Below are 23491 nucleotides of genomic sequence, written 5' to 3' on the forward strand. Positions count from 1 at the left end.
GCTGTGTCACTGCTGTTGAACCATGTGATACAAAACGGCAAAGCAGGTGCTGAGGATGCACAGAGCCGGGGATGCTTGGCCAGGGGTTTGGGGAGCTTCCCACGAGGGCCGGGTGGGAGAAGGGAAGGCTGAGCAGGCAGGGAACCCGCACAGGCAAAGGCCATGGGGCAGGCAGGAATTGTAGGACCTGAAGTTTTTTCACCGCCCCCTCCCTCCCAACCCTTTCTCGACCCTAGTTCCACCTTCGGTGCTTGGAGCCGAGGCTGCCCAGGAGGTGGTGGGCCTGGCTGGCGCAGGGGCAGAGCTGGAGTGCCGGACCTCGGGGGTCCCCACACCCCAGGTGGAGTGGACCAAGGACGGGCAGTGAGTGGCCCCTGGCGGGCAGCTGGGGCTGGATGGAGTGTGCGTGTGGGGGTCCTCTGGGGAGGTGGAACTCTGCAGGGATGGGGTTTGACGTGCATTGCGTGAGCCACCCAGGGCCCAGGCAGAGATCACCCAGGTGAAACCCCGCTTTTCACGGGCAGAGTCTTCTCATTACTCAGCCAGCCTTCCTTTTACTTTTAAAACTTTTTCAAAAGTATTTTTAAAGGTTTTTTAAAAAAATTTTAGGTATTCATATGATGTTTGCCATTCTAAAACAGAAGTTTACCATTGCTTCCCTTGTGGCTCAGCTGGTAAAGAATCTGCCTGTAGTACAGGAGACCTGGGTTCGATCCCTGGGTTGGGAAGATCCCCCGGAGAAGGGAAAGGCTACCCACTTCAGTACTCTGGCCTGGAGAATCTCATGGACCGTATAAGTTCATGGGGTCGCAAAGGGTCAGACACTACTGAGCAACTTTCACTTCACCTTCACTTTACCATTCTGAAGCGCACAATTTGGTATGCGTAGTACATCCATAGGGTTGCAATCTGTCAGCTCTATCTGGTTCCAGAATATTTCATGACCCCCAAAAGACACCCCACACCCATGAGCAGTCACTCGTCTGTTTGTCCCTCGCCCCCAGCTCCTGGCAACCACTAACCTGCTTTCTGTCTCTACGGAATTTCCTCTATTTTGTATTAATTTCTTGCAGTCATATGGTATGTGTCTTCGTGTCTGGCTTCTTGCCCTTAGCACACAGCTTTTGAAGTTCCTTCATGCTACAACCACGCTACCTCATTCCTTTTAACGGCTGAATAATATTCCATTGTAGGGAAGGACCACATTTTGTTTATCCATTTATCCATTGATGGGCACTTGACTGTTGGTACTTTTCAGCGACTGTGAGTCTTACAGTCTTCCTTTTCCCAAGCAGCAGGCCCCCTCTGTGCAGCCCGCCCCTGCTGGCGCCTTGGCCTTACTTCTCTCAACCGTCTTTTTCCAGACCTGTCTTTCTGGGGGAGCCTCGTGTCCAGCTTCAGGAGGATGGCCAGGTTCTCAGAATCACCAACAGTCACCTGGGAGATGAGGGCTGGTACCAGTGTGTGGCCTTCAGCCCGGCTGGCCAGCAGACCAAGGACTTTCAGCTCAGAATCCACGGTGAGCCCAGCCCCTTCCCGTCATCACCACGGGCTGCCCACTGTGTGGAGGGGTGGTGAGGGCAGAAATGGGAGTCTCTGAGGAGTCTGCCCCCAGTCCAGTAAAACCAGAGGGGGACAGACAGAGGGAATCCGAAACGTTCCCCAAATCCCATCATCCCCATCGGAGCTTCCCAAGTCCTCCCATCCGTGGTACACTCTGGATGGTCATTTCTTTAAATCAAATCACTTTTCTTTCCACTGAAACCCAGTTACCTAAAAGGATGTTGGCTATTTCAAAGGGAAGTGGGAACCAGGGTTGCTTGGCCTTCGTGGGAGGAAGCTGTGAAAACAAATGCCACCAAAGAGGGATGTTGGAACCCCTGAGGCCTGAGCTGCCCGCCTGCGGTAGAAAGTGCAGGATAGAAAGTGCTAGAAAGATTAAGAACCAGACGCACCAAACCACCTTGTCCTCTGTCATAACTGGGCCAGAAGGAGATGTGGGAAGGGCATAACAGTTCTGTTATGAGGTGCATGTCCGTGTGTCCCAAGGTCCTCTTGGGTACCACCCGTGGTGTGTGACCTGCCCTGTGGGACCCCTGATCCAGTTCAGCCCCTCATTTTACAGATGAGGAGGCTGAACCCCAGAGAAAGTGACCTCTCCAGGTCATGCAGCCACTTAGAGGCGGGGGGTGGGGGCATCCAGAGCCTGACTTGCGGCCCCTGCCCCACCTCCTGCACCTCTTGCAATGGCCAGGCTCGCCTACGACGTCAGCATGTCCCGAGCTGGCCTCTCCCATCTGTCCCCAGAGTCCCCCACCCCTCCCCGCCCCCTGCAGCGGAAGCTTGTGACGGGTGCGGTGCTGTGACCCACGGGCAGGGGCTTGGGCGCTGCAAGGGGCGGTGCACCAGCCGCCTCCATGCTGGGCAGCCTCCCTGAGACCTTCTCTCGCCCCCGCTGTTTTCAGCACCCCCCACCATCTGGGGCTCCAACGAGACGAGCGAGGTGGCCGTCATGGAGGGCCACCCCGTGTGGTTCCTGTGCGAGGCCCGAGGGGTGCCCACGCCCGACATCACCTGGTTCAAGGATGGTGACCCCCTGGTCCCCAGCACTGAGGTGGTCTACACCAGAGGCGGCCGGCAGCTGCAGCTGGAGCGAGCCCAGGGCTCAGATGCTGGCACCTACAGCTGCAAGGCCAGCAATGCTGTGGGGGTTGTGGAGAAGACCACCCGGCTGGAGGTTTACGGTGAGCGGCCCGGGGGCGTGGCAGGAGCAAGGGTCAGCTGGGGTGAGTGGTGGGAGGACTCTGGGCCACGGTGGCCTCCGTCTGGCTCCAAAGGTGGGCCAGGGGAGCAGCCAGAGGCCCAAGATAATGAGATTGAATAGTTATCCTGGGGAGAAGGGTCATCTCATCCAACCTCCCCTGGCTAGAGAAGAAATTAAGCCAGGAGACGGGTCTGTGTCGGGGCCCAGGGAGAGCCCAGTGGAGAAATCAGGTCTCCCCTCGTGATTTAGGGCTTTTCAGAAACTTGCACCCAGACCCCAAAAACCACCACTAATAACTAACTGCTCTTGATTAATCACTTACTGTGGTCCAGACCCCCAGGGCTTGTCATAGCAACAGCTAATTTCATCTCAGGGACTAGGGCCCTGGTCCCCCAACTCATGGGTGAGTCTAGTGGGCTCTGGGACTGACCCAGGTCCTCCCGCTAGGGGGTGAGAGGACCTGGTTCACACCGAGAGGGTCTGACTATAGATAAAGTGAAAGGGTTAGTTGCTCAGTTGTGTCCAACTCTTTGCGACCCTATGGCCTGCCAGGCTCCTCTGTCCATGGGATTCTCCAAGCAAGATACTGGGGGTGGCTATTTCCTCCTCCAGGGGATCTTCCCGGCCCAGGGATTGAACCCTGGTCTACCGCATTGCAGGCAAATCGTTTACTGTCTGAGCCACCAGGAAAGCCCTAACTATAGGTGGTGTGCTGTTAACCTGGGCATTGGCCTGCGTGGAGGGTCTTGGCTCTGAGGGCGCACAGAGAATTCAGAGGACAGGGTGTGTATCGATGGGCAGGGATGGGTCTGAGCAGGTGAAGTCTGAGAGGGCAGAATGTAGGCCAGTAGGGTCCTTGTGGTTCCTCTTGAAGGGTCAGCTCTAGAGCTCCGGTCCCCAAAGACACCAACGGCTTGGGTGCTGGAGCCCTGGGGACCCCAAAGGGAAGCTGGGGTGTCTGGGGTCTGGGGCCCCCTCCGAGAGTGAGCCCAGCTGCCAGCTCAGGGATCTGAGGATCTCCTGGAAGTTGACAAGAAATGCACATGAGTTTTCATTATGTTTCAGTGGGGCTTGTGACCCACACAAGATTGAGAAGCCCGTCCTTGGTCCTTCGTTGCCAATGTCTCCTAGCAATGGCTCCATGTGCTTAGCAACTTGGAGGGCCCTCCCTAACGGGAAGAGAGAAGCCCCCCTCCCGAGCTACCCACTTGGCCATCCCTGGTTGAGTCAGGAGCCCCCACAGGCTGGGTCATCTGGACTAGGGTCGGCTCACTTCCTTGGACCAAGAAGGGGACCAGTAGAAGCAGAAGCTCTGGTCTTGGGCCAGGGGAAGCCCGTCATCTGGGGTTCAGTGGATATGGAGACCTACTGGGGATACGCAGAGATGAGTGTTCTGCGGGAGATGAGCTCGTGGGGGGAACAAGACATGGAGAGAAGATGCAGGCAGAGTAGGGGGCAATGGTGGGCACGGGTTGCCACCAAGGGACAGAGGATGGAGAGGGTGCTTCCAGCCAGGGGTTTGGGGGAGACTCGGAGGAGGAGGTGAGGTCTGAACAGGGCTTTCAGCTAGCAGAGCAGGGAGGAGGCGTTTCACATGGGGTGAGGTCGGGGAGGGGCTTAACTGGGCTACTGGCCCCTGAACAGCCCCCTGTCTCTCCCCTAGTCCCACCCACCATCGAGGGCACTGGCGAAGGACCTCGAGTGGTGAAAGCCGTGGCCGGGAGGCCCTTGACCCTCGAGTGTGTGGCCAGAGGCTACCCACCCCCCACTGTCTCCTGGTACCACGAGGGGCTGCCCGTGGTGGACCGCAACGGGACGTGGCTGGGGGCGGGCGGTGGCGTGCTGAGCCTGGAGAGCCTGGGGGAGGCGTCCGGAGGCCTGTACAGCTGCGTGGCCAGCAGCCCCGCGGGGGAGGCCGTGCTGCATTACTCCGTGGAGGTGCAGGGTGAGCCCAGGCCTGCCCCGTCCACATCACTGGGCCGGGGGCCCCTCCTCGCACTCTGGCTGTGTGCGGAGGGGGTGGAAGCTGGGGGAGAAGTGACCAGGGCCTGAGACAGATGAGGTCTCTGTGACCTGGGCGGGGGCCCTTCAGAGCTACCGGGTGGATGGGGTTAATTCCCAGGTTCAAGGGTCCCTGTTCCCTCCCAGGACTCTGGGCTGGGTCACCACCTAGGTGGAGGTGGAGGACCCCTGGGTGGAGGACACCACCCCTGGAAGAAGGACATTTGTCTTCCAGGAGATGCTCCTGGTCAATGGGAGCTCAATGGGGAACTAACTCCTTGAGGTCCAAAGCTGGGTGGTGGGCGCTGGTCCCAGGACAGGTGGGCGGGGCTTTTGCCTGTTTCTTCCCACCACTGACTCTGAGATAAGTCAGGGAACAGGCAGATGGGACTCCTGAGCCCTGGGTCTGGTGGGAAGACAGACACTGAATAAACAGACCACTCTGATGGGGAGACCGAACTTGGGTGGTCCTAGAAGGCCTCCTGGAGGAGGAGCCACTTATGGGGAGACTTGAAGGGTGAGGTGGAGCTTGGGCCTTCCTCTGGCAGCACAGGGACTTGGGAGGGCTGGAAGCTGGCATTTTCTCAACTCCAGACACCCAGCGGTGGCTCTTGTCTGCAGTTGCCCCGCAGCTCCTGGTGGCTGAAGGCTTGGGCCAGGTGACCACCCTCGTGGGACAGTCCCTGTACCTTCCCTGCTATGCTTCGGGCTCCCCGGTGCCCACGATCCAGTGCGTATGGGGTGGTGGAGGCCAGAACTGGGAGGATGGGGGGTGGGCAAAGAGCATGCTTGGAGGGGTGGGGATGGGAGATACTCCACCTCTCATATGTATGAAGGAGGCAACAGAGCCAGGGACGTGAGAGCAGGAGAGAGATGTGCCTGACTCTTGGCCTGTCCCATCGCCCCGCCTTCCCCGGCCTCAGACTGACCTATCCCCCACCGCCATGCCCTAGGTGGCTGCAGAATGGCCACCCGGCCGAGGAGCTGCCTGGGGTCCACGTGACCTCGGAGGGGACCACTCTGCACATCGACCACGTGGAGCTGGGCCATGCGGGTCTCTTTGCTTGCCAGGCCACCAACGAGGCTGGCACGGCCGCAGCCGAGGTGGAGCTGTCTGTGCACGGTGAGGGGGCCTGGGGTTCCAGGGCTAGGGGGCATGAAGCCAGAGGGCCATGGTCCTCTGTGCCTTTGGCAGGCCTCGTAGACTTGGGCAGGGTGGGAGCTGGTCTTCTCAGGATGGCACTTCTGGGCTGGACTCCCCAGTTCACCAAAGAGACATGGATGTGAGCAGAGGCTCAGCTTCTCACTACACTTGATATCTCCCCAGTCCACAGGCCCACAACCCTCTCCCCAGCCTCTCCTACCCCATTTGCTCTCTTTATACTGATCACACCAAACTTCATTCAACTCTTTAAATACATTGGCTTTCTTACCTCAAGCCTGCAAATGCTGTTTCCTCTGCCTGGAATAGTCTTCTTTGCTTGCTTGCTACTAAGCTGCTAAATCACTTCAGTCGTGTCCAACTCTGTGCAACCCCATAGACAGCAGCCCACCAGGCTCCCCCGTCCCTGGGATTCTCCAGGCAAGAACACTGGAGTAGGTTGTCATTTCCTTCTCCAATGCATGAAAGTGAAAAGTGAAAGTGAAGTCGCTCAGTCGTGTCTGACTCTTAGTGACCCCATGGACTGCAGCCTACCAGGCTCCTCCATTCATGGGATTTTCCAGGCAAGAGTACTGGAGAGGGGTTCTTTGCTTGCTTAGCTCCTCTCTATCTTTTAGATCTGTCTTTTTAGATCTTCCTTTCTTCCAGGAAGCCCTCCTTGATTCCAACATGGTTATAATCTGCACTGCTCAGCCCTTCATGACCATAGCACCCATTGCTTGTTTGGTTGTTCATCTCTCCTGCCCAGCTTGGGAGCTCTGGAGGCAGCACAGAGCTTTCTCTTCTGTGTCCCTGTGCCTAGTGCAGTGAGGGGCACAGTGCACATATGGATGGATGATGGATGATGGGTGGGTGATTGATGGATGGATAGATGAATGATGAATTGCTGGATAAATGATGGTTTATGGATAGATGGATGGATGACAGATGGATGGATGATGGATGGATAGATGATGGATGAATGAATTGATAGATGATGGATAGATAGATGGTAAATGGATAGATGGATGGATGGATGGATGATGAATAATGGATGGATGATGGATGATAGATGATGGGTGGATGGATGGTTGATGGATGGATGATAGATGGATGATGAATGATGGATGAATGGATGAATAAATGGATGGATGATGGATAGATAGATAGTGGATGGATGGATGGTTGGTGGATGATGGATGGATGGATAGATGGATGATGGATGGATGGATGATGGTTGATGGGTGGATGCAGGATGAATGAATGAATGGATGATGCATAGATAGATGGTAGATGGATGGATGGATGGTGGATTGTGGATGGATGGATGATGGATGGATGGATGGATGATGGGTGGGTGGTTGATGGATGGATAGATGGATGATGAATTGCTGGATGAATGATGGTTTATGGATGGATGGATGGGTGACGGATGGATGGATGACAGATGAATGGATGGATGATGGATGGATAGATGATGGATAGATGATGGATGAATGAATGGATAGATGATGGATAGATAGATGGTAGATGGATGGATGGATGATGAATAATGGATGGATGATGGATGATAGATGATGGGTGGATAGATGGTTGTTGGATGGATGATAGATGGATGATGAATGATGGATGAATGGATGAATAAATGGATGGATGATGGATAGATAGATAGTGGATGGATGGATGGTTGGTGGATGATGGATGGATGGATAGATGGATGATGGATGGATGGATGATGGTTGATGGGTGGATGCAGGATGAATGAGTGGATGGATGATGCATAGATAGATGGTAGATGGATGGATGGATGGTGGATTGTGGATAGATGGATGATGGATGGATGGTTAATGAATGATGGATGGATAGATGGATGGTTGATGGATGGATGGATGATGTATGGTTAGATAGATGGATGAGGGATGGATGGTTGGTGGATGGATAGATGGATGGTTGATGGATGGATGGTTGATGGATGGATGGATGATGAATGATGGAAGAATGGATGATAGATGAGTGGATGGATGGATGATAGATGAATGGATGGATGATGGATGGATGAATGGATCTATGATGGATGATAGATGATGGATGGTGGATGGGAGAATTTCAAAGGGAAAGACCTGCTCTGCTGGCTCCCAGCCTAGTGCTCTTCCCCACAAGGCCAGGTGTCTGGAGGGTTGAGTGGGAGGAAGCTAGAGGTCAGCCCCACAAGGCCACTCCCTCACTACCCAGGCATTGAGGAGGTTTCTGGGTGCCCACTGCACCCCTCCTGAACCTGACTGGGCCTCCCTGCCTCTCCTCTGCCCAGAGCTCCCATCGGTGGTCATAGTTGGGGGTGAGAACATCACAGCCCCTTTCCTGCAGCCTGTGACCCTCCGATGTGCAGGGACTGGGGTGCCTACCCCAAGCCTCCGCTGGTGGAAGGATGGGGTGGCTCTGGCAGCCTCAGGGGGGAGCCTGCAGGTATGTGCAAGGGCCCCAGGGCTGGTGGGACAACTGCACAGGTGGAGTGGCTGCTTTTTAGGGTCCTGGAGGGCCCAAGACGGGCCCTGGCAGCCTGAGGGCAGAACAAACAATGTCTATTTATCCTGGAAAGGCTCAGTGGACACTGGGGTGCTGGGTCTGAAGAAGGAAGGGAGCCCTTAGCTTTGACCATGTCCCCAGAGTTTGGGTGGCCAGAGGGAGAAAGTTGGGGGAGGGGAGTAGCCCCCAAGATCAGAGGAATCCTCTGGAATCTGAAAGCAGGGCTCAGAACTCCACCCCAGAACCAAGCTTGTGCCCATCCTCACTTTCTCCTGCCCTGGGGTCAGCGGTAGCCTGTCCCCTCACCATATCCCAGTGTCGCTCTGACTGCCCTGACCCCGGGCCCTGCCCACCTCCCTGCTACACACCTGCTCTTCCTCCTGTCCCCCCAGATCGAGAAGGTGGACCTGAAGGACGAAGGCACCTACACTTGTGTCGCCACTAACCTGGCCGGGGAGAGCAGGAAGGAAGTGATGCTCAGGGTGTTAGGTAAGGGGACTATGACTGGGTGGTTGAGGGCCCGCGGGGCCACTGCTAGAGGTCCGAGATGGCTGGGGGTCCTAAAATCAATGTCACATACTTAACTTTAGATGTTGATGGGACTTCCCTGGTGATCCACTGGTTAAGACTCTACGCTTCCACTGCAGGGGGCATGGGTTTGATCCCTGGTTGGGGAACTAAGACCCCACATGCTATGCAGTGCAGCCAATAAGATAAAATAAGTAGAAAGTCATTTACTGTGGTCCCTTTTGGTTGTTTATATATGTGTGTGTATATATACATATATAATTTTATTTATCTATTTATTTTTTGCTGTCTGATTCTTCCTTGTTGCATGGGCTTTTTTTCTAGCTGCGGGCCAGCAGGGGCTACTCCCTAGTTGCGGTCAGCTTCCCATTGCGGTGGCCTCTCTTCTTGTGGCACATGGGTCCTAGGGCACGTGGGCTTCAGTGGTTGTGGCCACGTAGGCTCAGCAGTTGCTGCTCACGGGCTCTAGTGCACAGGTTCAGTAGTTGTGGCACACAGGCTTAGTTGCTACATGTCAAGTGGGATCTTCCCAGACCAGGATCGAACCCATGTCTCCTGCATTGGCAGGCGGATTCCTTACCACTAAGCCACAAGGGAAGCCTTCCTTTTGATTGCTTTCTGTTAGACTTTCAGTGGACAGCCTGTTCTCCTTCATTTGTATCTTTGCTTGTTTTATGCATTTGAGGGCTCATTTAGGTCCTTGGGTATATGGGCACATCCTTGCCCTTGTCACCCCTCATGACTGCCTGGGGTCCCTGGGGTCCACCTCGCCACAGTGCCTGATGCTGGCTGCTCCTGGGGGGAGGGGGGTGTTGGGTGCCAGGGTCATCCTTGTATGATTGAAATAAAGCTTGCCTCCCAGGGCCTTTGTTCTTGGGCAGGAGGGGATTCCTTAATCAGCAAACGTGAGCTGTTGGGGTGCCTTATTGCCCAGGCCCCCTTGGGAAGGCTGGGGAGGGGTCTTAGGGTGGCTGAGATGAGCTGCCTGGAGCCTCACCCGGAAAGCCAGGATCTCCTTGTCTCCCCTAGTGCCTCCCAACATCGAGCCGGGTCTGGTCAACAAGGCGGTGCTAGAAAATGCCTCCGTGACCTTGGAGTGCCTGGCTTCCGGCGTGCCCCCTCCTGGTAAGTAAGACCCCTCCCCTTGTCTGAAAGCCACCTCCAGCCAACCCCAGTTCCCATCTGAAGAGGTCAGCCAGGGCTCCAGGTACTGCTCTGGCTGAGGATGAAATCAGCAGACCTTCCCCTTCCCTCCCCCACGCTCCCCTTGTCCTTCTCAACAGCTCTTTATCTCATGCCCATTATACACCAGGGCCCAGAGCCTTTGCCCTGGTGTCTGAAACAAACCTACAGGATTTCTGCTGAGTTCGTGGATTCATGGGGCTGCCCTAGGCTGGAGGGTGAGAATCTTCTCTAGACCAGCAGTTTAGGAAAGGTCTGGGAGCTGGGACTGGGTGTAAATGCCCAGCAGACAGGATGGGCCTAGGAAGACGATACATTTCCTGTCCCCCATCAGAACCATGGCAACCCTGCTTTGCCTAGGGTAGTGAGCCCTGGAGGTATTGGCCCTCTGCCGTGGGGGAACCCTGTTCTGGCATGGGCCCTGGCAGGATGGAAGCAAGTTGAAGATACAGTCGGTCCTTATTTATTTATAATCTCTTTATTAACTTTATTTTTTAATTGCAGTACAATTAATTTACAATGTTGTGTTAATTTCTGCTGTACAGCAAAGTGGTTCAGTTGTACACATATATGTACATTCTTTATAAATATTCTTTTCCATTATGGCTTATCATAAGATATTAAATATAATTCTCTGTGCTGTACGGTAGGACCTTGCTTCTCCATCCTATACATGATAGCTTACATCTGCTGACCCCAGCCTCCCACTCCATCCCTCTCCCTCCCCTGTGCCCCCTTGGCAACCACAAGCCTGTTCTCTATGTCGGTGAGTCTGTTTTTGTTTCATGGATAGGTTCATTTGTATCATATTTTAGGTTCCACATATAAGTGATATCATATGGTATTTGTCTCTCTCTTTCTGGTATTTGTCTTTACTTCACTTAGTGTGATAATCTCTGGTTCCATCCATGCTGCTGCGAATGGCATTGGTTTGTTCTTTTCTCATGGCTGTGTAATATTCCCTTGTATATATGTACCATGTCTTCTTTATCCACCCATCTGTCGATGGACATTTAGGTCATTTCCTTATCTCAGTTATTGTGAGTAGCACTGCTATGAACCTGGGGTCCATGTATCTATTCACAGTCCATCCATAATGATGAGCCTGCTGTTTGGGGGTGTACTGTATTCTCTTTTAAAGATCTGCCTCATGGGTGGTCTCCTGGCAGGAGTAAGATGTGAAGGGGCCAGGCTGGCTTTGACTGTTCTCGCTCCTGGCTGCTCCAGCCTGTGTCCCTCTCTGCCTTCGATTCCATCTCAGACAACTGCCATATTCTGCTCCCATCCATCTTCCTTTCAGGCTTTCTCCAGTGCCTGAAATAAAGTCGCACCATATGGGCACCCTGGAAGCCCCCCTCGGATGCACAGGACACAGGCACACTCTGAAAGGCTGGCAGGGACCCTTGCATCTCTCTTCTCTTCTCCAGATATCTCCTGGTTTAAGGGCCGCCAGCCTATCTCTGCCTGGGACAGAGCGATGGTGTCAACTGATGGGAGAGTCCTTCTCATTGAGCAAGCCCAGCTTTCTGATGCCGGGAGCTACCGCTGCGTGGCGTCCAATGTGGTGGGCAGCACAGAGCTGCAATACAGCCTGCGGGTCAATGGTGAGCTGCTCAGGACTAAAGGCATCTGTCCCCAGAGTTGTTGCTCATCCGTTTGTCCCTGTCTGTTCCTCCATCTCTCATCCATCCATCCTTCCCTTCTTCCATCCACCACCCATCCTTCATCCATTCATCCATCCTTCCTATCTTCCATCTATCATCCATTCACCCATCAATCATCCATGCATCCATGCTTCCTTTCATTTATCTTTCCTTCCTTTCACCTATCATTTATCCATCCATCCATTCATCTATCCATTCTTCCATCTACACATGGAAACACCCAACTGTCCATCCATCGATTCAACCAACCATTCAATTCTCTGCCCATCTAACCCACCCACCCATCTAACCATCCAGCTGTCCATCCCCCAACCGTTCTTCTGTTCAAACATCAATTCCTCCATCTGTCCATTTTCTATCCAACCACATTTATTGGGTATAGACACAACTCAGAGATATTGCAGTTTCGGTTCCAGACCACCACAATAAAGCAATACCAAAATAAAGCAAGTCACATGAGTTTTTTTTGGCTTCCCAGTGCATAGAAAAGTCCTATATACACTGTACTGTAGTCTGTTACATGTGCAATAGCACTGTGTCTAAAACATGGACATATCTTAATTAAAAAGGACTTATTGCTAAAAACTGCTATCATCTGAGCCTTGGGTGAGTCATAGTAACATCAAAGATCACTGATCACCCTAACAGGCATTCTCAACCCCTGTGACCCCTACACCATCAGCAATGATGATGACCTCACGGTAACCAGGAGGCCCAAGTTCAAGGGCTGCTTCTGCCAGCTCCTGGTGGGTCAACCTTGGGCAGGCCACTGGCCCTCTCTAAGCCTCAGTTTCCCATCTGTGGGGCCGGAAGGATGAAACAAGCAACCTCGAGACCCGGGGCGTGCCCTGCCCGTGTTGGGAGTCGCTGTCCCTGAGCTTTCATCAGTGGCCATGCACTCCTGCGGGGGTGCCCGGCCAGGGGCCCTGCCCGCTTCACCCTCAGCGGGGTCAACCCGTGCCCCGTGTCGCCCTCGCCCTGCAGTGCCCCCGCGCATCACGCTGCCACCGAGCCTCCCAGGCCCCGTGCTGCTCCACAGCCCGGTGCGGCTGACCTGTGACGCCGCCGGGGCGCCCAGCCCCATGCTGATGTGGCTGAAGGATGGAAACCCCGTGTCCACTGCAGGGACCGCCGGTCTCCAGGTCAGTGGGGGTGGGGGGGGCCCAGCTCACCTCTCTGGTGCCTCAGTAGATGCTGGGAATGCAGGTCAGGGCCTGGGACCGCCGTGGGGGGGCAACAGTGATGGCCCAGGACGGTTGGCTGCAGGGAGGAGGGAGAGCAGCTAAAAGGAGTCGGGGCCAGGTGGTCTCCAGGAACAAGGCCCACCACCAATATAAGACATAATCATAATATAACGTAGTGTAACATAATGTACATTGCATTATGCATAGGATGGGCAGGGAAGCCTGGCGTGCTGCAGCCCATGGGGTCGCAAAGAGTCGGACATGACTGAGTGACTGAACTGAACTGAACATAACATAATGTTAATGTAATATATGTTAGGAACCAAATATATAATTTACAATTTTCTAGTAACTGCATTAGACTGAGTAAAAAGACACAGGTGAAGCCAATTTTAATAATACATTTTAGGGGATCTCCTGACTATCCAGTTATCAGGACTCCATGCTTCCACTGCAAGGGCCAGGGGTTTGATCCCGGGTCAGGGAACTAAGATCCTGCAAGCTGCCCAGCGCAGGCAAAATTAATGAATGAATAAACAAAGAAACAAACAAACAGGATACCCTTTGGCTATATAAAAAGGGAATATTTTTAAAACTGCTGTATAAAAAATACATTTTAGTTCACCCAGTATATTCAAAAAGCTTCACTGTATCAAGTGATCATTATAAAACATCATTAACCAGACATCTTACCTTCTCCTTTTGGTACAAACCCTTTGAAATCTGTTGTGTATCTTATACCTGGGGACCGGCCATATCTTAAGGGCTCCCAGCCCCAGCCCTACTCCCCAGGGGACCCTTTCTCAGGGCCGATAGAATTGCCCACCAGCCAGCAGAGGTTCTGAGGTTCGGGTATGCCTCGCATTTCCAGTGCATTGCTGGGGGGCTCTGGGGGCCTGGGCAGCTGCCCAGGCGCACCTGCCAGCAATGCCAGCTTGTGAAGGGGACGGATCACCCGTGGACTTTCTTCTGGGGTACAGGTCTTCCCTGGGGGCCGGGTCCTCATGCTGGCCAGTGCCCGGGTCTCCGACTCCGGCAGCTACTCCTGCGTGGCCGTGAGTGCAGTGGGCGAGGACCGCCGGGACGTCGTCCTGCGTGTCCACAGTGAGTCTCGGGCCCCGGAGGCTGCCGGGTGCGGGCTGGAGGCTCAAGACGGTGGGGCTGGGGCATCCCCAGGGGATGGATGTGCCAGGTCTGTCCTGAGACTGCGTCTGCCTTCATGTAGGGGTCCATCGGACCCCCCCGAGCCATGTCTTAAACTATGAACTCCCCTGTCATGGACAGGTGGGCTGGTGGGCCCTTTCTTCAGTGGTAACATCTGATACAACTAAAGTACAAAATCAGGGGTCTTCCCTGGTGGTCCAGTGGTTAAGACTCTGCACTCCCAACGCAGGGGGCAAGGGTTTGATCCCTGATCAGGGAACTAAGATCCCATATGCTGTGCATGGCCTGGTCTAAGACCTTAAATAAATAAAGATTAAAGTTTCTTTTTAAAAAAATTATAAAAGTAAAGTACAAAATCATATTCAGAATATTGACGTCATAACCCACCATCCTATTGAGGTTTGGGGTCTCCTCTGCTGGTCGTTGAGGGGAGGAGCAGAGGGCTTCAGTTCAGGGGGTGGCCCCCATCCTCACGGCACCTCCCCGACCCCGTGTTTGCTCCTGGCTGCTGGAAGGGGGAGGTTCTGACTCAGGACGTGACTCGACTCACCCGCCTGAGACAGCCTCCACCCCGCCCCCTCCCGCAGCGCCCCCCAGCATCCTCGGAGAAGAGCGGAACGTGTCTGTCGTGGCTAACGAGTCCGTGGCCCTGGAGTGCCGGAGCCACGCTGTGCCCCCTCCTGTGCTGAGTTGGCGCAAGGACGGCCGCCCCCTGGAGCCCCGGCCCGGCATCTACCTCTCTGCAGACAAGGCCTTGCTGGAGGTGTGCGGCCTCCCAGGCCACCAAGGAGGGCCCCACCATGAGCAGAGCTGAGCCCTGACCCAGGCAGGCGGGGACGCATCCTCCAACATCAGTTCAGCTCATCTCGACTGGCAGCCCATCCAGTCCCCAGACCCAGCAGAGCTGCTTCCAGCCAAACTGGGATGGAGAGCAAAGCCCCAGGACTGAGCCCTGGGAGCTTCTCTCAGCCCCTTCAGCTCAGTTCAATTCAGTCACTCAGTCATATCCAACTCTTTGCAACCCCATGGACTGCAGCACACCAGGCCTCCCTGTCCATCACCAGCTCAAACTCATGTCCATTGAGTCGGTGATGCCATCCAACCATCTCATCCTCTGTCGTCCCCTTCTCCTCCCACCTTCAATCTTTCCCAGCATCAGGGTCTTTTCCAATGAGTCAGTTCTTCCCATCAGGTGGCCAACGTATCGGAGTTTCAGCTTCAGCATCAGTCTTTCTCAGCCCCTTCCCTCCCCCCAAAGCTTTCCACCCGTTTTTCACTCCTTGCTGGAAAGCCTTCTTGCCTTTGGGCATTTAAGGCCTTTCATCCGGCCCGGCAAGTCAAGGGGCATCTAGAGTGAGCCCAGATCTCACCTTTATCCCGCCCCTCCTGACTGTTGCAGGCACCTCCTGTCTGGACCTCTCTGGCCTCAGGTCTCTCACCTGTGAGCACGGTGACACCTTTCTCCTGGGCTGGCCGGGAGAGTTCCAGAGAGTGCCTGTGTGGACCCACTTGCCCCAGAGAACAGCTCATCCACATAAGCTAGGGGAAGGGGGCACAGCTCCAAGCTTTTGGGGAGCACGCTCTGCTCCAGCCGGCTCCTCCTTCCCCCAGCCCCCTGCACTTTGTGATGTGATCATTCCTAACTCCAAGCACCTTCAGTTTGGCTTCCTCTGCCTGGAATACTGCCCCCTCCTTCCTCTTTCATTCTTCAAAGCCACAGCCCGGCTCCTCTGACCCCTGAGACAGGGCCCCCTCCGCCTGCCCCTTGGGACACGGCTATGGATGTGAAGTGGGGTGAGGCTGGCAGGGCCACCAAGCCCCTGGCTCCCAGAAACTTCCCGGTGCTGGAGGTACAGCGGGTGTTACCACTGGTTTGTCAACCCCCAGGTTCCAGGTGGGAGCGTGGGCTCGGCAAGGGAAAGTGACGGGCCCAGGGTCACACAGATGTGGCACCATCTCTGCGCTGGACCCCTGATGGGTGGTTTTTGCTCCTGGCCAGGTGGACAGAGCCGAGGTGGGGGATACGGGCCGCTATACCTGTGAGGCGCTGAACCAAGTGGGCCGCTCAGAGAAGCACTACAACCTCAATGTCTGGGGTGAGGGTCTCCCGGGCTGGGCTGGGCTGGGGTCCCTCCCCGCTGCGTCTGTCAGGGCTGGCTCTCAAGCCCAGGGCGGAGGGCGGTGCTGCCTTGAATGGGTCCAGGACACAGCCTTCCCCCGCCCCGCCCTCTCCCCGGGGCCTCTTTCCCACCCAGTCCCCAGCTTCCTGCCCTCCTCACCTCTGCTCTGTTTTTACTCAGTCCCTCCAGTGTTCCCCTCGCGGGAGCCACGCACCCTAACCGTGACTGAGGGGCACCCCACCAGGCTCTCCTGTGATTGTCGGGGCGTTCCCTTCCCCAAGATCTCCTGGAAGAAGGACGGTAGGCTGGCTGAGCCCCAGGCTCACTGCCCCACCCATGGAGGCTGCTCCCTGCCCTTGCTTCCAACTCTGGCTGAGATGGAGACGGGTGCAGGTGCTGGTTACAGAAGCCCCCCACGCCCCTCCAGCCCCTTCTCAGCCAGTGAGAGCTAGACTGATCTCAGGGCCTCCCGTCAGATGTCTCTTCTTCCAGGAAGCCCTCCCTGACCTCCCTCCCAGTCTAGGGAGAGGACCTCCTTGACACCGCCCCTGTGTTAACTTCTCATGTCACCCACCTTAGTCCCTCAGTGTCTGCTCCTCCATGAATCCCTGAGCCCCGGGAGGCATTGTCTGGGAATTCAGCAGTGGCTTAGCAGTGCCTGGTACAAAAGAGATGCTCAGTGAATATTTGGAATTCATTCATTTAACTAGTATTTATTGAGAGCCTGTCTGTGCGAGGCATCATTCTAGGTGCTAGAAATGCATCAGTGGATCAAGGCAGTCAGGTAATAAGTGAAAAACGAGTACAGGCATACCTCGTTTTAATGCACTGTGTTTAGAGTTTCACAGGTGTTATGTATTTTACAAATTGAAGGCTTATGGCAACCCTGCCTCCAAAAAGTCTGTTGGTGTCATTTTTCCAACAGTATTTGCTCACTTTGGGTCTCTGTCACATTCTGATAATGCTCACAGTATTTATGACTTCATTGTTATTATTAAGTCTGTTATGGTGATCTGTGATGAGTGATCTCTGATGTTACTACTGAAGAAAGTTTATGACTTGCTGAAGGTTCAGATGATGGTTAGCTTTTTAAAATATTTTTAATTGTGTACATTGTTTTCTTTTCACACAATATTGCACACTTAACAGATTATAGTATCAACATATATGCACCAGGGAACCAAAAATTCATGTGACTCACTTCATTTTGATACTTGCTTTATTGCGGAAGTCTGGAACTGAAACTGTGCTATTTCTGAGGTGTGCCTGTAAATGACTTAATACCTGATGTGATAAATGCTATGGAGAAAAATATAAGCCAAGAAAGAGGAGAAGACTGCTGGGGGAATGGTGGGATTTGCAATTTTAAGTTGAGTGGTCAGGGACATTTGACCAAGCGGACATGAAGAAGGTGAGGGATGAACATGAGACGACTGTAGGGAAAAGCATTCCAGGCAGGTGACAGCAGATGCAAAGGCCCTGGGGCAGGAGTGAGTCAGGTGTGGTTGAAGAACAACAGAGGGGTCAGCGGGGCTGCAGCAGATTCAGCTCGAGACGGTCACATGAGCTGTGATGGCTGGGTCCAAGGCTGTTGTAAGGATCCCAGCTTTTACCTTGAGTGAGATGCGCTGTTTTAGGAGTCTGGAAAAAGGAAAGACACAATCTGGTTTGTGCTTAGCAGGTTCCTGCCAGCATGATAAGAACAGACCGTTGGGAACAAGGGTGGGAGCAGGATGCCAGTGAGGGGGCTTCCGCAAGGACTCCAGGCAAGAGAAACTGGCACCTGGACTAGGTGGGTAGCCAGGAGGTACTGAGAGGCGGCCATAGTCTTCTAGATGCATTTCAGAGGCAATGCTGGCAGGATTTCCTGATGGCTGGGATGAGGGGCTAAGGAGAATGAGGAGTCGAGGATGACTTGGAAGTTTTGGCCTGGCAATCGAGAGAGTTGCTACCATCACCAAGATAGAGAGGCTGTGAGGGCAGGTTTACGGGGTCAGACTGGGAGTTTGCGGCATTTTAATTTTCAGATCTGTTAGACATCCAATGAGATGTTAAATGGGCAGTCAGCCAGAGGTGTCCGGAGCTCAGAGGAGAGGTCTGGGCTAAGAATAAATCCGGAAGTGACAAGCCGAGATCACCAGGGGAGAGAGTGTGGACAGAGAATAGAATGTAAGAGTGAGGAAGCGTGTCGTGTGGCCACCCGGGCCCCTCCCCCCGGCTGGGACACGTGCTGCTGGATGATGGGAGTCCAGAGGGCTGCTCCTCCGTGACAGGTGCAGGGTGATGAAAGTTAGCGCCTCCAGGCTTACAAAATCCTTCCCTGCATCATTGGGGTCTCCTTGGTTCCAGGCGTGCCTGTTGCTTGGTCTCCCTCCCTCACCACTGTAGCTAGACAGATGGGTCATTTACTCAATAGCCTTCACTAAGCCTTAATATATGCCAGGCCCCGGAGAGCCTCCAAGGACCCCAGGGGGAAAGTGAGGCAGAGTCTTCCCTCCAGGACAGCCCAGGCCAGGGAAGGATTCAGACGTGCCACCTGTAGGTAGAACTGGGTTGGGGACAAGCTCAGAGTTGTGGGTTATCAGAGGGGATTCTGGGATCAGATTTGGTGCTCAGGGAAGTCTTCCTGGTGGAGGTGACATTTAGTGGGCATCTGTGGGATGAGCAGGAGTTGGCCAGGATGGATGGGAGGACAGATGTTCAAGGTGGAAGGACTAGGGACCAGGGGCTTCTTTCTCATGCATCCAGGTCAGCCCCTGCCCGGGGAGGGGGTCAGCCTTGCGCAGGTGTCAGCTGTGGGGCGGCTGCTGTATCTGGGACGGGCCCAGCCAGCCCAGGAGGGAACGTACACCTGTGAGTGCAGCAACGTGGCTGGAAATAGCAGTCAGGACCAGCAGCTGGTGGTGTATGGTGAGTCGGACTGGGATGACCTGGACCAGGCGGAAGGGGCTGGAAGGGGTCAGCCTGAAGGGTGGGCAACCAGGCACCCTGGCAGGGCAGACCTCACCCCCCAAAACCCAAGCAAAGACAGAAGCTGGATTCTCCTGTCCCACTTTAGATTAGTGCCATTTTAACTGTCCCCTCCAAGTCAGCTTCTTATAGCTCCTGACTGTGAGAGAGCAAGCAGCTTGATGCCAAGAGACCCCCAATGGCCCAGAGAGAAAAAGGAAACGACAGCTTGAAACAGCTGGAAACTAAAGAAATGTAAAATTGATATAAAATTCCTATATGTGATGGAAACTCAAGTCTCCATCTACCTATCCTATGCGGGATAAAATTAAATATCTCAGCCTTATATAAATCATTCTAGAAAATAAATCCCATGGACAGAGGAGCCTGGTGGGCTGCCGTCTCTGGGGTCGCAAAGAGTCGGACACGACTGAAGCGACTTAGCAGCAGCAGCAGCAGAAAATACAACCAAGAACACTGCCGTCCAACGTCTTGAGGAGAATCCCACCTGTGGAACTATCCCCCACCCCCACCCCCAGCCCTAACAACTGTTTAGAAGCCCCTGATTTCTAAGGAAGAAAAGTCCTTACAAATCTTCAGGACCGTGCTGTGAGCTCATTGTCCAAACGGCAGGCCCTCCCGTGATTCCCAGGGTATGGGAGAGGGGGCCGGGGTACCGTGGTGATCCCATTATAGAGATGTAAAGTGGAGGCCCGGACAGGTGAGGTCACCTGGCTAAGGTCACACGGCCAGCGAGAGGCAGGGGTACACATGCCAGATGGAGGCGAGCCCAGAGCCTGGCCTGAGGCGTGGTGCCCGGCGGCCCCCTTCCCCGCCCCCACCCCCGACCTGCTTTCTCCCCACCCCAGTTCCCCCGCGGATTGCCGGCCCCCTGGAGCCCTACGCGGATGTGTCCGTGGTTCAGGACGAGGAAGCCAGCCTGGAATGCAACGCCACAGGGAAACCCGCGCCCAGGGTGACGTGGGAGCGGGACGGGTGGCCCGTGGGGCCCGAGTCCGGCCTGCGGCTCCAGAACCACGGCCAGAGTCTGCACGTGCAGCGGGCTCAGCCTGCCCACGCCGGGCGCTACAGCTGCGTGGCCGAGAACGAGGCCGGGAGGGCCGAGCGGAGGTTTTCGCTCTCCGTTCTCGGTGAGGACCCGCAGCCTTCGGGAGGAGGGCAGGAAGCGGCAAGGCAGCCTCCGTCTCCGAGTTCCGGGGGCCACCTCCTTGTTCTGCCAGGAGCCAGGCCTCTGGCTAATGCTGCTGTCAGCGGAAGCTGCGAACACTGCTCTCAAAATCAGGACCGGCTCCAAATAGCCCTCATTTCCCTTCCCCTCCCCCCACTTAAAAAAGTTATTTGTTTACTTATTTGGCTGCACCAGAACTTAGTTGCCACCCGTGGGATCTTTAGTTGCAGCATGTGGGAGCTAGTTCCCTGACCCGGGATCTAACTTGGGCCCCCCTGCATTTGGAGTCTGTGGTCTTAGCCACTGGACCACAGGAAGTCCCTCACTCTCTCTCTCCTTTGCTGTTTTCCTGCTCTGTTCTGGGCAGTCTTTATTCCGCATGGTTCGTGTGTGATGTTGGGATTTGGGCGTCCCTAAGAGATCAGCTAGACCGTCATCTGTCTTAGGAAGTCAGGGTGGCTTCCTGTAGGAGGTGACTTTTAAAGCTGAAATGTAAAGGCTAAGTTGGAGTTCATCAGGAGCTGGGGTAAGAGGAAGAGTGTTGGACGGAGGGAACAGACTCTGCAGAGGCCTGGAGCAGAGTAGCTAGAACAGCCTCCTGATTCTAGTCTTTTACTGAGCTCCTACTGCATACCTCAGGGTGGAGGCGAGGAGTGGGAAGAGACAAGGAGAGAGGTGGGCAGGGGTCCTTTAGGGAAGGCCTTCTTATCATATCTCCAGCGTTGCTGGGACCCCAGGCCTCGCCGACCTGTCCCTGCCTGATAGAGTGGGGCTTCCTTTCTGAATGGGACTCTACTGTGTGGGTCTGGGGTCCCGTCTGTGTTCCCCGTGGCTCTGATTTCTGTCTCCTTTGCTCAGTTTTGCTCCATACCAGGGTCTGAGCTAAGGGCTTCACACATGTCCTTGTCGGATTCTCCTGGTGTTCCTCTGAGGGGTTGGGGAAACTGAGGCCTCAGCCTGATGCCAGAGACCAGCATGTGGCCACCACTCACCCCCTTCACTGGGAGCAGCTCTGAGACTGGGGGTCGGGGATCCTTGGGGAGGCCAGTGGGGAGGTAGGAAAGAGCATACAGCACCCATTTGCATCCCGAATGTGGCTTCTCTGTATCTAGTGCCCCCAGAGCTCATTGGCGACTTGGGCCCACTGACCAATGTTACAGCCACCCTGCACAGCCCCTTGTCACTGTTCTGTGAAGCCACAGGCATCCCACCACCAGGGATCCGCTGGTTCCGAGGGGAGGAGCCTGTCAGCCCTGGAGAGAACACCTACCTCTTAGCAGGTAAGGTCTGAAACTCAGCTTCTGCCTCTGTCCATCACGTACCTGTGATCTCTGATCCTGCCTTGCCCGGCATGGTTGGGATAATCGTTTCAGCTATTAGTCTCCCAAGAGTGCACCCCAAAAGTCTGGTCAGATGAGGTGCTCCAGGAAAAAAAATAAGGATTTAAATAAGTCTGGAAAAGGCTTCCTGTTCGATTTTCCTGGAGACCCACAAGAATCACTTGCATAGTCAAGGTTCTGATAAGTCCTGCAGCCAAAAAAAAAAATTCTCACAGAGCTTATATAACCTCCCATAGAGCTGTAGCAAACTTTAGAAATGCTGGTCCAAGCACTTTCTCCTCTGAATACTCATCTTCCTCACAAAGCTGGTTTGTGATGGTTCTTGCTGGAATACAAATGGAGAAACTGAGGCTCAGGAGGCAGTATCCCATCAGAATCTTGCAGGGACTTCCAGGCCCACTGAGGCTCGGCCTCAATGACCCATCAATTATTCCATGCAGCCCAAGCTGGGATGGTAATTTCCCCTCGTGTATCACTTCCTGTCACTTGGTAGGGGCTGCAGTATTCATCGGATGAGATGAATTCAGAGACTGCATCTGGGTCTGGCAGAAAGGAGAGTGGTAATCGATTAGTGATGTCTGCCCTGGGTACAGGAGTAGCCGTGATGGCAAGTCCTGTATATCTGCTTTCCTTGGGCTGGTCTTAGGAAATCCTTGTGTTCCCCTGAGAGGAATTGGTTCACCTCTGAGAGGTCCTTGGGAGAAGGTGGACTTTCACCAGGTCCATCAGAGTAGAATGGGGTTCTGATCTGAGCCAGGATTACATAAACCACTGCTGTGCTTTCAGCTCTAGTCAATCCACAGAAGAGAGGGTAGCCAGGTGACAGAGTCTTCTTACTAGGACAGGGTCAAGTTTACCCCGTGCTTATGTGTGTTTAGTCACTCAGTCATGTCCAACTCTTTGCAACCCCATGTACCGTAGCCTGCCAGGCTACTCTGTCCATGGGGATTCTCCAGGCAAGAATACTGGAGTGGGTTGCCATGCCCTCCTCCAGGGGATCTTCCCAACCCAGGGATTGAACCCAGGTCTCCCACATTGCAGGCAGATTCTTTACCATCTGAGTCACCCGGGAAGCTTAAGAGAAGTTTACCCTGGCGTAGGTCTAATATCCAGGCTTCCCTGGTGGCTCAGTAGTAAAGAATTCACCTGCTAATTCAGGAGATGAGGGCTTGATCCCTGGGTTGGAAAAATCCTCCGGAGGAGGATTTAGCGACTAAACAACAGGACTTAGCGACTAAACAACAGCAAGGACTAATGTCCAGAGGGCTCCATCCATCTGTTGACCCTCCAGGTCTCAGTTTCCCTCTCTGAGGAATGGAACACTGTGGGAGGCAGACGCATAAACATCTAAATATAATGCCCAGCGTGTTCCTCCTCGCAGTGGGCAGCCTGGGTTCAGCTGGGGACAGAAGGCTGCTCGCAGCTGTGCTTGGAGCCCACTCTCCCGCTTCCCAGGTGGCTGGATGCTGAAGCTGACCCGGGCGCAGGAGCAGGACAGAGGCCTCTACTCCTGCCTGGCCAGCAACGAGGCTGGGGAGGCACGGAGGGACTTCAGCGTGGAGGTCCTGGGTACGTCACCGCGTGGTTCTCACGGGCGCCCACCCATCCTTCCTTCCAGCCTGCGAGCCTCTGGGAGTGGACCCAGCACAGACAGGAGGGAGAGACCAAGCCTTGTCTTCTTTGCCTCATCAGCAGCCTCTTTCTGAGGCTGCCATAGAACTTTCCAGAAACAGCCAGAATCA

At 54.5% G+C, this 23491-nt stretch overlaps 1 protein-coding gene across 1 annotated transcript in view; it reads left to right on the forward strand.

Annotated features, from left to right (window-relative positions):
* The window catches only part of HMCN2 (hemicentin 2), a 176913-nt gene that overhangs the window by 92227 nt on the left and 61195 nt on the right, over positions 1-23491 (forward strand). Inside the window, exons 29-47 of the mRNA XM_027556578.1 lie at positions 237-363; positions 1365-1519; positions 2466-2744; positions 4428-4709; positions 5387-5495; positions 5719-5888; positions 8215-8369; positions 8822-8918; positions 9987-10082; positions 11567-11743; positions 12788-12945; positions 13968-14091; positions 14739-14914; positions 16151-16247; positions 16452-16571; positions 19020-19181; positions 20090-20371; positions 21522-21689; positions 23205-23318. Of these exons, the coding sequence (XP_027412379.1) occupies positions 237-363; positions 1365-1519; positions 2466-2744; positions 4428-4709; positions 5387-5495; positions 5719-5888; positions 8215-8369; positions 8822-8918; positions 9987-10082; positions 11567-11743; positions 12788-12945; positions 13968-14091; positions 14739-14914; positions 16151-16247; positions 16452-16571; positions 19020-19181; positions 20090-20371; positions 21522-21689; positions 23205-23318 (3048 nt within the window). The remainder of the gene's footprint in view (positions 1-236; positions 364-1364; positions 1520-2465; positions 2745-4427; positions 4710-5386; positions 5496-5718; positions 5889-8214; positions 8370-8821; positions 8919-9986; positions 10083-11566; positions 11744-12787; positions 12946-13967; positions 14092-14738; positions 14915-16150; positions 16248-16451; positions 16572-19019; positions 19182-20089; positions 20372-21521; positions 21690-23204; positions 23319-23491) is intronic.

Source organism: Bos indicus x Bos taurus, chromosome 11 (assembly GCF_003369695.1).
Source record: "Bos indicus x Bos taurus breed Angus x Brahman F1 hybrid chromosome 11, Bos_hybrid_MaternalHap_v2.0, whole genome shotgun sequence".
Classification (NCBI taxonomy): domain Eukaryota; kingdom Metazoa; phylum Chordata; class Mammalia; order Artiodactyla; family Bovidae; genus Bos; species Bos indicus x Bos taurus.